Source organism: Mustela putorius, unplaced genomic scaffold (assembly GCF_011764305.1).
Source record: "Mustela putorius furo isolate JIRA1106 unplaced genomic scaffold, ASM1176430v1.1 tig00003987_pilon_pilon_pilon, whole genome shotgun sequence".
In the NCBI taxonomy this organism is placed as follows: Eukaryota; Metazoa; Chordata; class Mammalia; order Carnivora; family Mustelidae; genus Mustela; species Mustela putorius.
In genome coordinates this window covers 5,516,067-5,531,661 of record NW_025422126.1, presented here as the reverse complement: position 1 = coordinate 5,531,661, position 15,595 = coordinate 5,516,067, and the positions used below count along the sequence as shown (strand labels likewise).

At 38.8% G+C, this 15,595-nt stretch overlaps 1 protein-coding gene across 1 annotated transcript in view; it reads right to left on the bottom strand.

Annotated features, from left to right (window-relative positions):
• RNF169 (ring finger protein 169) overlaps positions 1-15,595 on the bottom strand; it is an 84,587-nt gene that overhangs the window by 6,132 nt on the left and 62,860 nt on the right. Inside the window, exon 5 of the mRNA XM_045071421.1 lies at positions 549-648. Within this exon, the coding sequence (XP_044927356.1) occupies positions 549-648 (100 nt within the window). The remainder of the gene's footprint in view (positions 1-548; positions 649-15,595) is intronic.

Below are 15,595 nucleotides of genomic sequence, written 5' to 3'. Positions count from 1 at the left end.
TTCACAGTTCCTTCATGATGGTAGAAAGAGGACAGCAGGGGAAGGCTAAGAAAAGGGATAAAGGGTGACATGAGAGTAAGAAAGGGGGAAAATCCCTACCCAGAACACACACCATTTGCAGAAATTCCTACACAACTGAAACAATTAATAAAATTGAAAACCTACGGGGAATAAGACTGATGAATCACTGAACTCTACTTCTGAAACTAGTAATACACTATGCATTAATTCATTGAATTTAAGTTTAAAAGAAAGAAAAAAAAGGGTAAGAGAAGGAAAGGAAAGGAAAAGAAAAGAAAAGAAAACCTACGGGGAAATAAACTCAACCAGAACTTTCAAAAAATTCTTCTACTGGCCTTCAATTCCACCCATCTGGCTACTAATTCAAACTCTCGTCCTTCACATTTATTTGCAAACTTCTTCAACATAATCAGTATGCCTGGGACCCACTGTGCCTCTGCTCATCTGGAATAGTGTCTTCTGTGGCCACGTGCAGGAAGCCACCAGATGGGAGCGGAGAACTCCAGAAGCCCGTGTCGGCGGTGTACCTTGGTTTTGCTGGTTGGGGCTGCTCGTAGTCGGCTCTTTGCTCTGTCTTGAGCAGTGTCACTGCAACTCTGACTCCTTTCCACCTTGGAATTTAAGTTCCTAAATAAATAAACACAAGACAGTCAAAAGGAGCCCATATGCTAACTAAGGAAAAAAAATGACAATCTCTTCTGTGCTTTAAAAGCCAAGTGCCAAGAAAGACATTCCCTTGGGAAGCTACAACAGGAAATCAGTTAGTTTACTAAATCAATTAGTTTACTAAAAAACATGCTGTAAGAACAAATCCTGTCAAAAGTACTTTTGGTTTAAGCCTTTGTTTCCAAACTAGACCTGGCTTAAATGATAAAAGGCTGTTCCAGGCTGTTCTGCTCCTGCTTAGAGAGATGCAGGGATACTCTGCCTTCTTTAATAGGGTGGATCCAGTGTTAAAACCACCAATACAAACAAATTTTTTTTAGGCCCAAACATCTCCTCAAGCAATCTGTTAGCCACAAAACAAATATTTAAGTACTTACAAAATACACAGCAGTGCACTAAACTTTTAAGTAAGGAGTCAAAATTAAATGCAGTCTCTTCCTTAACTCATTACCTTGGAGCTTCCGAAGGCCTAAATCTTGGTGATTTAAGGCATTTCAAGGACACATGGTTTTTTGGTCTTAGTCATGCAACATTATAACCCAATCCAACCCCACAGTACCCGTATGGTAACATTAATCTTACTGTGTAAGAATTATATGCAGATGACTGTTACCTACCCTGCTGAGAAGGGGGGACTGTAGGAATTTTTTTTTTTAAGTCAGGATTATCTTATTATTCACCTTTTTTTCCTACCCTCCAATCTGTGCCTCATATACGGTCTGTGAGAAAAATGCTTTTACCACCAATGTGTCCAGCTGTTACTTTACCCGTGCTGCAACTCTATGCAACAAGCATTTATCATACACTTCCTATATGCCAGTCCCTGAAAAGCACCATGTGGGCGCTGGGAATACTGAGAAAAATGACATAGTTTAAGGTCTTCACGGAACCAGAGTCCAGTGGGGCAGACAAATAAATAATTCAGTATACTACAGTGAAATGGTACAACAATAAAAGTATGTCTAGGAGACAGAATGGCATGAAAGAGTCATGAAGTACCTGGGATGGAGTGAAAGCCGGGCTGGAAAAGCCTCCCTGTGGCACATGTATTTTGAAGGATCAATAAGAATTTGCCAGAAGTCAAGGTGGATGCGGATGATCCCAAGCAGAAATGATTTCCTTGAATGATTTTATTTAGCTTTAGAATTAACTACATCATCATAGCTACTCTTTTGTAGCAAAAGATTTACTTTTTTAAAGTTTCAGTATGCTAGGATTAGCTCAGAAAACTTACAAAGGAGGAAATAAGGTACATTTCTAGGTGTCTCTCCTCTCCCCATATCTCTAGCAAAGGCCTGTCCTACCTGCCCTCAGTGGCTTCTATTCTAGCATTTCTGTGCTATTCCTCCCCTTCAAAAACCTCTCATCTTCTGTCTCATCACCTTGCTATATGGTTCCATCTGCTATACTCATCTAGGCCACGTTATCAATAAGAAAATATGGTGGCCAACCTGCATATGTCTAAACTTTGTCAAGAAAATTCAACACCGAACCTAAGCGAATAATGTGAGCATCGTACTGTCTAGTAGGAAATGTGTTCTGGAACAGGGAGGAAATTTCAACATCACCCTACAAAGGCAGCTGCTTAAAAATCAGCTTGGTTCATATTTTACCTAGAACAGTATTGAAATTCTTTTGCATTCCCACCACTCACAGAAATTGTCAGTGGTGTAAGCTGCCTGGAAGTTAAGTAGATGACAGATTACAATGCTGGAGTGAACAACATAGACTTTGAGTCAGGTGGAATCAACATAGGGCTGAAAGAGAATGCATTACTATTTCAAATATGTGACTTGTTTGACATCATTCCACTGGAGTAATAGTAGACATTAAGACAAAAAGGATTTTCTGACCAACATAAGAAAGAACAGAGTAACTTTTATTGGAACGGTTCACCAATAGCTGCCTTGGGAGATACTGAGCTCCATATCATTACAGGTGCTCAAACTGAGGCTGGACCCATACTTTAAGGTCCAAATATTCCATAATTAAAAATTAGCTTAGGGGCTCCTGGGTGGCTCAGTTGGTTAAGCATCTGCCTTCGGCTCAGGTCATGATCCCAGGGTCCTAGGATCGAGACCCGCATCAGGCTCCCTGCCCAGCGGGAAGCCTGCTTCTCCCTCCACCTGCTGCTCCCCCTGCTTGTGCTCTCTCTCTCTCAACCTCTTTCTCTGACAAATAAATAAATAAAATCTTTAAAATAAATAAATAAAAATTAGATTAATATGATTTTTAAAACGGGCCATGTATCCGTATTTTCAGCAGTAGCAGTCGAATTTGAAGACTCTTGGCTACATGCCCAAATTATCAGATGTACAAATCACAGCCACCTATCTGGGGAGAACCTCTTCACATGCCCCCTAAACTCCATTCTGGTGAAAGAAAAGGCCCAGAGAGGAAACCTGTAGTTGCAGAGTTGAGCACACAACAAGGACACCCAACATAGTTTCTGATGATTTAAAATCTATTTCGTAAACCTCGGTATGGCTGACACTGCCATTGTCTCTCCCATTCGCCTGGTCAGCAGACTTTACTGAGCAACAGCTCTGTGCAAAGCAAGAGAGACAGACTGATGAGAGAGAATCTTGACCCACGGGAGCAGCCAGTCAGTTAAGTCCACCATAAATGTCACAGAAGTGCTATAAGAGAGCAGTAATTGTACAGCTAAACTCTTCAAGCATTTCCTTCTGAGAGTTTCATAGTTTCTGCCCTTACATTTAGGTATCTGATGCAATCTGACTTCTCTCTTGTATTTGGTGTCACCTCACATAATTACCATTTTTTTGTGGTGAGATCATTTAACTTCCAACTTCATTCCTTATTTAGCATGTGGCTATCCGGTTGTGGTCCCAGCACCTAAACGAAGACTATTCTTCCCCCCATAGAACAGTCTTGGTACCCTTACGGAAAATCAGCTGACATATGGGTTTATTTCTGGACTCCCAATTCTGTTCCGCTGATTGATATATCTACCCTTATTTCAGTACTACCCTCTTAATTACTGTAGTATGCCATAAATTCTGAAATCAGGCAGTGTGAGTCCTCTGCCCTTGATCTTTTTCAAGATTGTTTTGGCTATTTGGGATCCTCTGCAATTCCTTATGTGAATTTTCATTACAGCTTGTTCGTTGCTGCAAAAGAGGAGACTGTAATTTTAATAGGTATTACAATGAATCTATAAAACAAGTTGGGGGGTATTGCCATCTTAACAATGTTAAATCTAATCCATGAACATAGAAGGTCTTTCCCTTCATTTAAGTCTTCTTCAACTATTTCAACAATGTTTTGTAGTTTTCACTTTATAAGCCTTGTACCTCCTTGGTTAAATTTACTCATGACTATTCTATTCTTTTTGATGCTATTGTAAATGAATTGCTTTCCTAATTACATTTTCAGATTGTTCATTGCTAATAGTATAGAAATGCAACTGATTTTTATGTGGTGATCTTCTACCCTGCTACTGGTTAAATTTATTAGTGTTAATAGTTTTTCCAAAATTCTAATATTTTTTAGGATTTCCTAGGAATAATATCATGTCATCTGTGAACTGAGATAATTTTACTTCTCGCTCTATAATCTGGATGCTTTTTCTTTTTTCCAGCTTTATGAGATATCATTGACATATAATACTGTATACATGTAAAGTGTACAATGGGTTGATCTGATACACTTATATATTGTGAGATGATTACCATAGTAGAGTTAACATCTCCATCACCTCACATAATTACCATTTTTTGTGGTGAGATCATTTAACTTCCAAGTATATTTGAAGGCAGCTTTCTTTCAAGTATAATACAGTATTGTTAACTCTAATTACCATGTTGCACATATGATGCCCAGAACTCACTATGGAGTGTACCCTTGACCAAGATTTCCCCATTTCCTCTATTCTCTGACAACCATGTTTCTGCCTTCTGTTTTTATGATTTGACTTTTTTAAGATTCCACATATAAGTGATATCATAGAGGCAGCATCTTTCTCTCTTATTTTACTTAGCATATTGTCCCCAAGGTCCACCCATGTTGTTGCAAATGGCAGAATTTCCTTCTTTCTCATAGCTGAATAATATTCCACTGTGTGTACGTGTGTGTTTGTGCGTATACAGATACCACATTTTCTTTATCTATTCATCCATGGATGGACACTTCGAGAATTTCCATAGCTTAGCTATTGTGCATAATGTTGCAATTAACATGGGAGTGCATATACCTCTTGGAGATCCTCATTTCATTCCTTTGGATGTATATCCAGAAGTGGGATTACTGGATCATATGGTAGCTCTGTTTTCATTTTTTGAGGAAACTCCAAACTGTTTCCACACTAGCTGTACCAGTTTGCATTCCCACCAGCAGTGCACAAGGGTTCCCTTTTCTCCACATCCTCACCAACACTCATCTCTTATTCTCTTGAGGAAAATGGCCTTTCTGACAGGTGTGAGGTAATAGCTCACTGCGGTTTTGATTTGCATTTCCCTGATGAATAATGATACTGAACATCTTTTCAAGTACCTGATGGCCATTTTTTTTTTTAAGATTTATTTATTTGAGAGAGAAACAGAGAACAGGGGAGCAAAAGCAGGAGGAGTGGCAAAGGGAGAGGAAGAACCAGGCTCCCTTCTGAGCAGGGAGCCTGATGCAGGGCTCTAGCCTAGGACCCTGGGATCATGACCTGAGCTGAAGTCAGAGGCTTTAACCCACCGAGCCACCCAGGCACACCCCTGTTGGCCATATGTATATGTCTTTGAAAAAAATGCCTGTTTAGTTCCTCTGCTGATTTTTCATTTGGGTTGTTTGGGGGGTTTTGTTACTGTTGTTGTTGGGGTGTGTGTGTGTGTGTGTGTGTGTGGGTGCAGGTGTGTGCGATGTGCTATTGAATTGTATGAGTTCCTTAAATACTTTGGATATTAACTCCTTATCTGACAGATGATTGATAAATATTTTTTCCCATCCCTCAGGTTGCCTTTTCATTCTGTTGACTATTTCTTTTGCTGTAAAGAAGACTTAGCTTTAAAAAGACTAATAAGACTTTAGCCACTTATTTCCCTTTTTGCTTTTATTGCTTGTGGTTTGGGTGTCATATCCAAAAAAATTATTGCCAAGACCAATATCAAATAATTCTTCTCCTATATTTTCTTCTAGGAGTTTTACACTTTCAGGTCTCATGTCTAAGTCTTTAATCTATTACAAATTAGTTCTTGTGAGTGGTGTAAAAATAGGCATCCATTTCATTCTTCTGCATGTGATTATGCAGGTTTCCCACTACCATTTGTTGAAGAGACTGTCCTTTCTCCACTGACTATTTCTGGCTCCCCTGTCTAACATTAGCTGACCATGCATGCACTGGTTTATTTCAGGGCTCTCGCTTCTATTTCTTTGGACTATTTTTTATGGCAGTACCACACTGTTTTGATTAATATAGCTTTGTAATACAGTCTGAAGTCAGGAAGTGTGATACCTTCAACTTTATTCTTTCTCAAGAACAAAGGCTATTTTGGGTCTTTCATGGGTGCATACAAATTTTAGGGTTGTTTCTGCTACTTCTATGAAAAAGGTCATCAGAATATTGATATAGGTGGTTTGGTTGGTATAGAGTTTTTATTATTAATTCCTCTGATCCATAAACAGGGATAGCTCTCCATTTATTTGTGTCTTCAATTTCTTCCATCAATGTCTTCCAGTTTTCAATGTACAGATATTTCACCTTCTTGGTTAAATTTATTCCCAAGTTTTTTGTTTTTTGATGCTATTGGTGAATAGGGCTGTTTGCTTTTTTTTTTTTTTTTGTAAGATTTTTAAAAAATTTATTCATTGGAGAGAGAGAGCAGCACAAAGTAGAGGGAGGGGCAGAGTGTGTGTGAGAGAGAGAGAGAGAGAAAAAAGAGAGAAGCAGACTCCCTGCTGAGCAGGAAGCCTGACACAGGCCTCAATCCCAGGACCTGGAGATCATGACCCAAGCTAAAGGCAGATGTCTGAGCCACCTATTTCTTTTTCTTTTCTTTTCTTTCTTTCTTTCTTTTTTTTTTTTTTTTAAGACTTATTCATTAGAGAGAGAGTGTGTGTGTTGGGAGAGGGAGAAAGGGAGAGATTCTCAGGCAGACTCTGGGCTGAGTGCAAAAGCCCAATGCGGAGCTTGATCTCACAACCCTGAGATCATGACCTGAGCTAAAATCAAGAGTCAGATATCTAACTGACTGAGCCACCTAGGTGTCCCGGGGCTGTTTTCTTTCTTTTTCAGATATTCCATTGTTAAGTGTTAGAAACGTAAGTGACTGCTGTATGCTAATTTTGTAGCCAGCAACATTACTGAATTCATTGACTAGCTCTAACAGTTTTTTGGTGGTCTTTAGGATTTTCTGTATATAAGAACATATCATCTACAAACAAAGACAACTGTACTTCTTGCTTTCTAATTTGGTGAAGACTCTCCAAGTTTGTTTGGTGACCTGTGAGCTTCCCCAAAATAGACAGCCAAACCTCTCCCCAAATTTAGTTCTTTCTTCTTCAAATAACTTTTCTACTCCCTCCTCCTGCTCTTCTCCTTCTGGAACTCTAATAATTTGCAAATTGTTTCTTTTGATGCTATCCCACAGGTCATACTGGCTTTCTTCACTTGTTTCTCATTCTCCTTTCTTCTGCTTGATCCACTCTGATGTTGATGTTCTCCGCTGTGTTTTTCTTTTCATTCACTGTATTCTCCAGCTCCAGAATTTTTGTTTGGTTCTTCCCTAAGATTTCTCTTTGTGAGATTTCTCTTTCTTTTTTTTATTGTACTGTTGTCCTGATTTAGTTGAACTGTCTTTCTGTATTTCTTGTAGCTCACTAAGCTTCCCAAAATAGCTATTTTGAAGTCTTTATTGGGTATATCACAGATCTTCATGTCTTTGGGATTCATTACTGGAAAATTATTATGATCTTTTAATGGTGTCATATTTCCTTGGTTTTTCATGCTTCTTGAAATGTTGCAGTACTGTCTTCACATCTGAAGTAGCAGTCACTTCCTCCATTCCTCTTCATTAACTGCCTTTGGGAGAGAAGTATCTTCCATCAGCCTTGGTAGGGATTCTGAGGCTTTCTTAGACCTTCTATGGGTACAGCTGCTCCTTGCTTCTTGCTTCCTCTTGTGGCAGAATTCTTAAGCTTGTATGACTTCTCTTGATCCTGGAACATACCAGGTCAAAGCATCCCTTCTGCTTTTCCAAGGGTGGCACTAAAGATCAAGTTTGTGGTCTCTCCCTCCTCCAGAGAGTCTGACTGGCTTTCTACAGTAGTCATCTACCAATACTCATTCTCACTACCACTGGGAGTATGTACTGGAAGCAGGCGACAGGGTGGAGGTGTGAATAACATGTACAATGTGCTGGTAGTGCCTGTGAGTCAGGTGGGAAGATCCACAGATGAAGATCTGGTTATTTATTTGAGATTTTTCTTCATTTTAAATCTAGGCCTTTAAAGCTATAAATTTACCTCTAAGCACTACTCTTAGTGCATTCCAACAGTTTTAGTATGGTGGGTTTCATTTTTATTCCTCTGAAGGTATTTTCTAATTTCTCTTGTGATTTCTCTTTTGATCCATTGCTTTTTTGAATGTATTGTTTTAATATCCATATATTTGTGAATTTTCCAATTTTTCTTCTGTTACTGACTTATAGCTTCATTCTGTTGTGGTCAAAAATGGTATTTTGTATTATTCCGATCTCTTAAAATTTATTGAGATTTGCTTTAGGCTGTAACATATGGTCTATTCTAGAGATTGTTCCACATGCACTATAGTAAAATGTGTGTTCTGCTGTTGTGTAGGAAAGTGCCTTATATATGATAAGTCTATCTGTTATATAGTGTTGTGAAAATCTTCTATATCCGTGTTTACCTTTCATCTGTATATTATATCTATTACTGAAAGTGGGTATTAAAGTCTCCAAGTATTATCATTAAAATTCCTACTGGCCCCTTCAATTCTGTCAATTTTTGCTTCACATATTTTGTGCCTTTATTATTACGTGTATATGTGTTTACAATGATTATATCTTCCTTTTTTTTTTTTAAAGTAATCTCTACACCAAACATGGGGCTCAAATTCACGATCCAGAGATCAAGAGTCACATGTTCTACTGACGGAGTCAGTCAGGTGCCCCATATAATGGTTATATTTTATTAACAGATAGACATTTGTATCATTATACAATGCCTGTCCTGTCTCTTGTAGTAATTTTTGTCCTAAAGTCTACATTGTCTAATATTAGTTAAGCTACTCCAGCCAGTTCTCTTTTGGTCACTATTTACATAGAATATCTTCTTTTATCCTATTGTTTTCAACTTATTTCTGTCTTTGGATCTAAAGGGGTCTCAGCATATAGTTGGATTTTTTGGGGGGAGGGGGAGAGGCAGAGGGAGAGAGAGAGAATCTTAAGCAGACTTCACGCTCAGTGCAGAGCCCAACGCAGGGTTCAATCTCACAACCCTGAGGTCATGACCTGAACTGAAACCAAGTCAGACACTTAACCAACTGAGCCACCAGGCACACCTATTAGGATCATAATATATATATATATATATATATTTTTTTTTTTTTTTAAGATTTTATTTATTTATTTGACAGAGATCACAAGTAGGCCGGGGTGAGGGGAGCAGGCTCCCCACTGAGCAGAGAGCCCGATGCGGGGCTCGATCTAAGCACCCTGGGATCATGACCTGAACTGAAGGCAGAGGCTTTAACCCACTGAGCCACCCAGGCGCCCCTAGGATCACATTGTTTTAAAAACCATTCTACCATCTCTTTTATTTGGAGAGTTTAAGTCATTTACATTTAATGTAATTACTAATAAGGAAGGACTTACTTCCGCCATTTTGCTATTTGTTTTCCCTATGTCCTATACCTTTTTTGTTTCTAAATTCTCCATTAATGCCTTCTTTTCTATTAGATATTTTCTGTGTATTACTTTGAGTCTTTTCTTATTACTTTACTAAATATGTTGTAGTTATTTCCTAGTGATTGCTATGGGGACTACAATTAACATCTTAATTTACAAAATCTATTTCAAAATTAATAGCATAGCAGAATCTATTTTAAAATTAATAGCAATTCAATAGCATACAAAAACTTTGTTCTATATAACTCTATTCTTCCCCTTTTACATTGTTGTTACATGAAGAGCCACAAAAATCATGATGGTAAAAGCATCTTATAGCAATAAATGTATTATTATTGTAGTATTTGGTCACAGCAACAGGATTCAAGACTAAGAATAGTCAGGACTAGTGAACTTGATAATATTCTTAGGGTTGGAAGAACTCAAAAATAAAAGAAGTAACTACTCTTACTACTTTGTGCACATTCATTTTTGTACCCCCAAACCCTAACACAGTGGATATAATTTAAAAATTTTCTTATAAATGAACAAAAATTAAGTACAGAAACATCTCTCTCCTCCTTATGAAAACAAAACAAAACAAAACAAAACCAGAAAACTTCAACATTCATTAGGAATGTAGTATCTGTCAGGCACTGAGCTGCTTTAAATATATTTTATCACTTTTAATACATAGAAAAACCCTACAAGACAAGCATCATCATCCTCATTTTACAGACAAAGAACTGAGGGAAATGATCTTCCAAGGTCACACAGCTGAAGCCAAGGTTTAAACCCATTTCTCTATAGATACTAAGCCTGTGCTCTTTCTACCACAGCATATTGATCTTTCATTCTACTCTGCCACAGAACAGACCCAGCACATCTAGGGAAGCTCTCTTTTCCAAAAACATAATGGAGTCATAAACAAGAGAAAGCAGCATTGTCTGAAAGGCAACTGGCTTAAAATTTCCATTGCCAAGAGACCAGATGGTTTCTGGGATATAGAGTTAGGCTAAAAATACCAACAACCACAATGAATCTGACTTACAAAGAAAAGGAGGGGCAGCCAGTATAAACATGCAGCTGGAAAGCTAGAAGATTTAATGCTTATAAAACATGGCTTAAAGGGTATAAAACATTAGACAGCTCATGCTCTCAACTGTTCAATCATCACTCTCACATATCCAAACCACATTAATTTTTTAATTAAACTCTCAAGTCTGATAGAGCTGAGTTCAACCAAGAAGCTAAAGGCTGGAGAGGAGACTCCTTTGAGCCCCTAACCTGCATGTATGAGCCCTACTACCACCACATACACACATACTTGAATGAAAGCAGCAGCTTCCTTAGGCTCAGAAATGGGTGAGATTTTGTTATAATCCTTCCTTTATATATTTATGATCTGGGTTATCTGCCTGGTGTACGCTAGTATTCTTTTTTTTAAGTGTACAGTTTAATAGTTTTTAATTCACAGTTATTTAACCATTACCACAATCAATTTTAGAATATTTCTATCACTTCAGACCCCTCAAATGGCAGGATAACTGGACAGGTTCTGTTTACCTCTGATAGAACTAGACAGAGTATAAATTAAACCAACAGAAAGCAGGCAGCTTTCCTTTGCAAAGGTAGATCATTTCAAAACCAGGTTCCAAGTGCAGAGTCTTTGGTCACAAGGGTTCTGACAATGGTTTGATGAGAAAGTGCATAAGTTTGATATAAAGAGAGACCTGAGTTCAGTTCCACCTCTGTCACTCTAATGAGGTGAGAAGCTCTTGGGTGATTGACTTAACATCTTTGAGCGGCATGTTTCTTAGCTATAAATTGGAAACAGTACTATAAAACTTGTAGAATGATGTGAGAACTAAATGAAATGAGGAATGTAAAGTACTCAACGTGACAGGAAGCACGAAGAAAAACTAGCTCCCCTAATAGAGACCCCAACCACTGCCCATCCTGCCCTCTGAAAACTACCAAGTATTTCTGTGCTGGTGCGGCAGAGATTACTGACACCTATAATCCTGCCTCTCTCCCTAAATTCCACATCACTTCTCCTTAAGCTAGCTTTCCTTTTCAAACAGATTCCACTACTTTTAACAAGATTTGTCCTCTTAATAACCAGCCCATCTGCTTGATTTGTTTCAATTCCTTTATCCCTCCCAAACACACACACACACACACATACACACGGGCACAGGACATGACCCATGCCATCACCAAGTCTGTGGCTTCTTGTAACTCACTATGTCATCTTTTCTCCCAGTCTCCACTCCCCCATGGCTATTGTTGGGACTACTCCCCACATACAACTTGCTATGTCTAATCCTTAGATTTTTACAGAACTTTCCAACTACCATCACCCCCTTTATTTTCATGCCACAGCCTCATTCTCTCCACTCTTTAAAATTCTGCTTTAAGCCACTTCTAGATGCTTCCATTTTAGAGGTCGAAAGAATCTTAAACTATTCAGTAAAATCCCTGCCCAGCAGTAGGTCACCAAAACAACCTGAATTTTATATATATGACACAGAAGGGGGTCAATTGAGTTTACTAGGGCTCACACTCCTACTTCCCTACCATCTTCCTAGACCAGCCTCCCCATCCCCACCTCTCTGGCTTTGCCTTCTTTCATCCGTTCTAGAGCTATTCCTCCAATATCATAACACTCATATATGTATGGTATCTGTTACCAGAAATCATCTATATTTTCATTGTTCATTTTAAGGAAGAGGGACAAGTCTGCTTATTTTAATTTACTCCAACACTGACTGGGCACATTTAATACTGCTGAGTCTGTCAATCACTAACTATTTCTCCACCAAAACACCTTATAGTAAGCACTTAAGGTCTCTTGATATGTCCCACTCTGAACCACAGACTCAGGCTTAAAGTATTTGGACATTAGAAAACAAAATAATGTGGTTCATTTCTACTTAATTAAGGCTTAATTACTACTCAATGAGAAACAGATTTTTCTTTTATACAATCTATAAAAAGTATCACCATACACTGCTGTTAATGCATTAGAAGGCTAAAAGCAACTTTATACTCTATAAGCCTTATCAGTGTGGTCACTAGACTCCTCAAATCCCATATTAATCCTATGGAATCTAGTCTATAAAATAGCCACCAGCCCGTCTGTTCCTCAACAGCTCCCAGAGCCCTCCCTCCAATGCCACAAGTCTGGCAGTTGATTCTGACAAAATTCCGGTTTAACTAGCCGCAGGTACAAGACCTATCTTATTCGATTACTCCCCAAGTATTTCTTGAGCTTCCACTACAGGCCAGGCACTGTACTAAGCACTGCAACTATAAGATGTTGTCCCTGTTCACAAAAGATTTAAAGTCCAGTGTGAAGACGGGCAGAGGTGCAGAGGGGTCCACACGAAGGAATGGTGGACAATGGGGTAGAGTAGGAAGAGCCAAGAAACCTCAGTTCTCAGATCCCTACTGTTCTAGCTATCTACAATTTAGCAAACCATGTTGTCTCTCCAGGCTTTAGTTTTCTCATCAGTAAAACAAAAGAATTAGATAATATTTAAAATCTCTTCCAGCTCTAAGAGTCTACATTCTAAAGATTTTATTAATTTGACAGGGAGAAATCACAAGTAGATGGAGAGGCAGCCAGAGAGAGAGAGAGAGATAGGGAAGCAGGCTCCCTGCTGAGCAGAGAGCCCGATGTGGGGCTCGATCCCAGGACCCTGAGATCATGACCTGAGCCAAAGGCAGAGGCTTAACTCACTGAGCCACCCAGGTGCCCCCAAGAGTCCACATTCTAAAAGAATTTAACAGGCACACCTGGATGGCTCAGGGGGTTAAGCCACTGCCTTCGGCTCGGGTCATGATCCCAGGGTCCTGGGATCGAGCCCCGCGTCGGGCTCTCTGCTCAGCAGGGAGCCTGCTTCCCCTCCTTCTCTGCCTCTCTGCCTACTTGTGATCTCTGTCAATTAAATAAAAAATATATATATTTAAAAGGATGTAACAAAAGAGTGGCAGTAATAGTCACTGAACTTATCATGTACCAGAAATCCTGCTAGGCGCTGTATACTTAAGATACAATTTTATATGGAATGGCAATACTGGCAATGCTGGATTACTATCTTCTTTGTTGTTGTTCATTTTTTAAACTGGAAAGAGGATAGATGGTTGAATTATATTCCTTTTTATAATTATGCCTATTTCCAAGAAGAATCCAAAGTAACTTACTGCAAAAATACCTAAGACTGAGCCTTAACGGAGGACAGAGATCACATCAAGTAATAAATACAGAAAAAGTATTATACCAAAAGTGTTTTTTTTTTTTTTTAATAGGCCATGTTGGAAAGTCAGGATGACTGAATTAAAAACCCTGTCCTAATTCTAAACCTCCTGATAGCCAAAGCAAAGAGGAGAATGCAAGTAGATATGTAGCCTTTTGAAAAGATACTACCGCAACACAGAAAGTTTTTTCAGCCTGAGCTTTTGGAAGAATTTGCAATCAGGTTTTTTGTTTGATTCTAGTGAGGAAGAAGGGAATGAGGACTGAAGGGAAATAAGTATAAACAAACAAAAAAGTTTCTCAATATTTAAAACAAAAGTTTAACTTTACAATGATATATCTTATGCTTCAAGTTCATTTTTTTCAATTAACATATATTTTGTGATTAACTTAGAAATGATCTTGGATTAAGTATTACTCTATCTGCCTCCCATCAAGAAGTTTCATTTTCAATAGGACTGCAAAAGTTTACAAACAGTGCTTTAAAGCTCTCTTTGCTTTGAATTTTTCACATAGAAAGAGACTGAGCTGTTGGCAAGACTTATAACCAGAACCAAGTAATGGATTCCTTCCAAAATAACCATCCTATTAGGCCTACTCACTCCTACCTCCATGCCTTTGGGCTTAAGAAACAGTTATGAAGTAGATAAGTAAAACAAATGCAGATTGATTTGATTTAAATACAGTTTTTAAAACTTCCAAACCTTTTATATATGACCTCTCTTTAGGATAAGAACTTAACGGAGAAAACCTATTTTTTTTTTTAAGATTTTATTTATTTATTTGACAGTGATCACAAGTAGGCAGAGAGGCAGGCAAAGAAAGAGGGGGAAGCAGGCTCCCTACTGAGCAGAGAACCCGATGCGGGGCTCGATCCCAGGACCCTGGGATCATGACCTGAGCCGAAGGTAGAGGCTTAACCCACTGAGCCACTCAGGCGCTCCAAAAACCCATTCTTTTGTTGTTGCTTAACACATGGAAAAAACGTCACATGAAATATCCAAAAACTATTAAAAATGCCAATACTTTTTTAACACTTTTTTTACAGTGGTAAAATATATATAACATAAAAGTCACCATTTTAACCATTTAAGTTTACAGTCACACTGTTGTGCAACCATCGCCATGCTAATTATTTTTTAATATATCCAAAAGCTACATCCCATTTTGTTAGAGTAGGCAGTTAGTTAGGCTTTAACAGGATGCCTGGAGGCCAGCCAAGAGGGGGAGGCACATCATGGCTCACTACTGCTATCAGGGAAAGTTAGAGACCCATCCTGGCTGTGTTCCAAAAACAAAGCCACAGAAGCCAAATCAAACCAGACAGATCCAAGACAAAGAAGGCCAGAGACCTAGACCAAGTAGGGAGGACAGGTGTGAAACCCTGCTCCCAAGAGATAAATATCCCACACCTTAGTGAACAACTGTCAATAAGAGACAGACACCCAACCCCAGGGCACTCTCCCAGAGCTTGCCCATCCTCACATCTCAACAGTGGACTCTCGCTTTCATAAATTCTCCTACTTGCACCGCTCAACTGTTCTGTCTGATCGATCCTTGAATTCTTTCTTGCAAGGAGACCCCGAGCCTTCAGCAACATCTTTGGGATGGGATGGGCTGGGTCCAGGCCTCAGGGCCGAGGATCTCACCAGCTAACCTGGCAACAATTTCAGCACTAACAAGTCCATATCGTTTTTCTAAGTATCCTTTGGAACTGAAATTTAAATATTTTCTTATCTAAGGAAGAAAAGCATGTTGACTACATAAAAGAGGCAATTCACAGTATTACCATAATTGA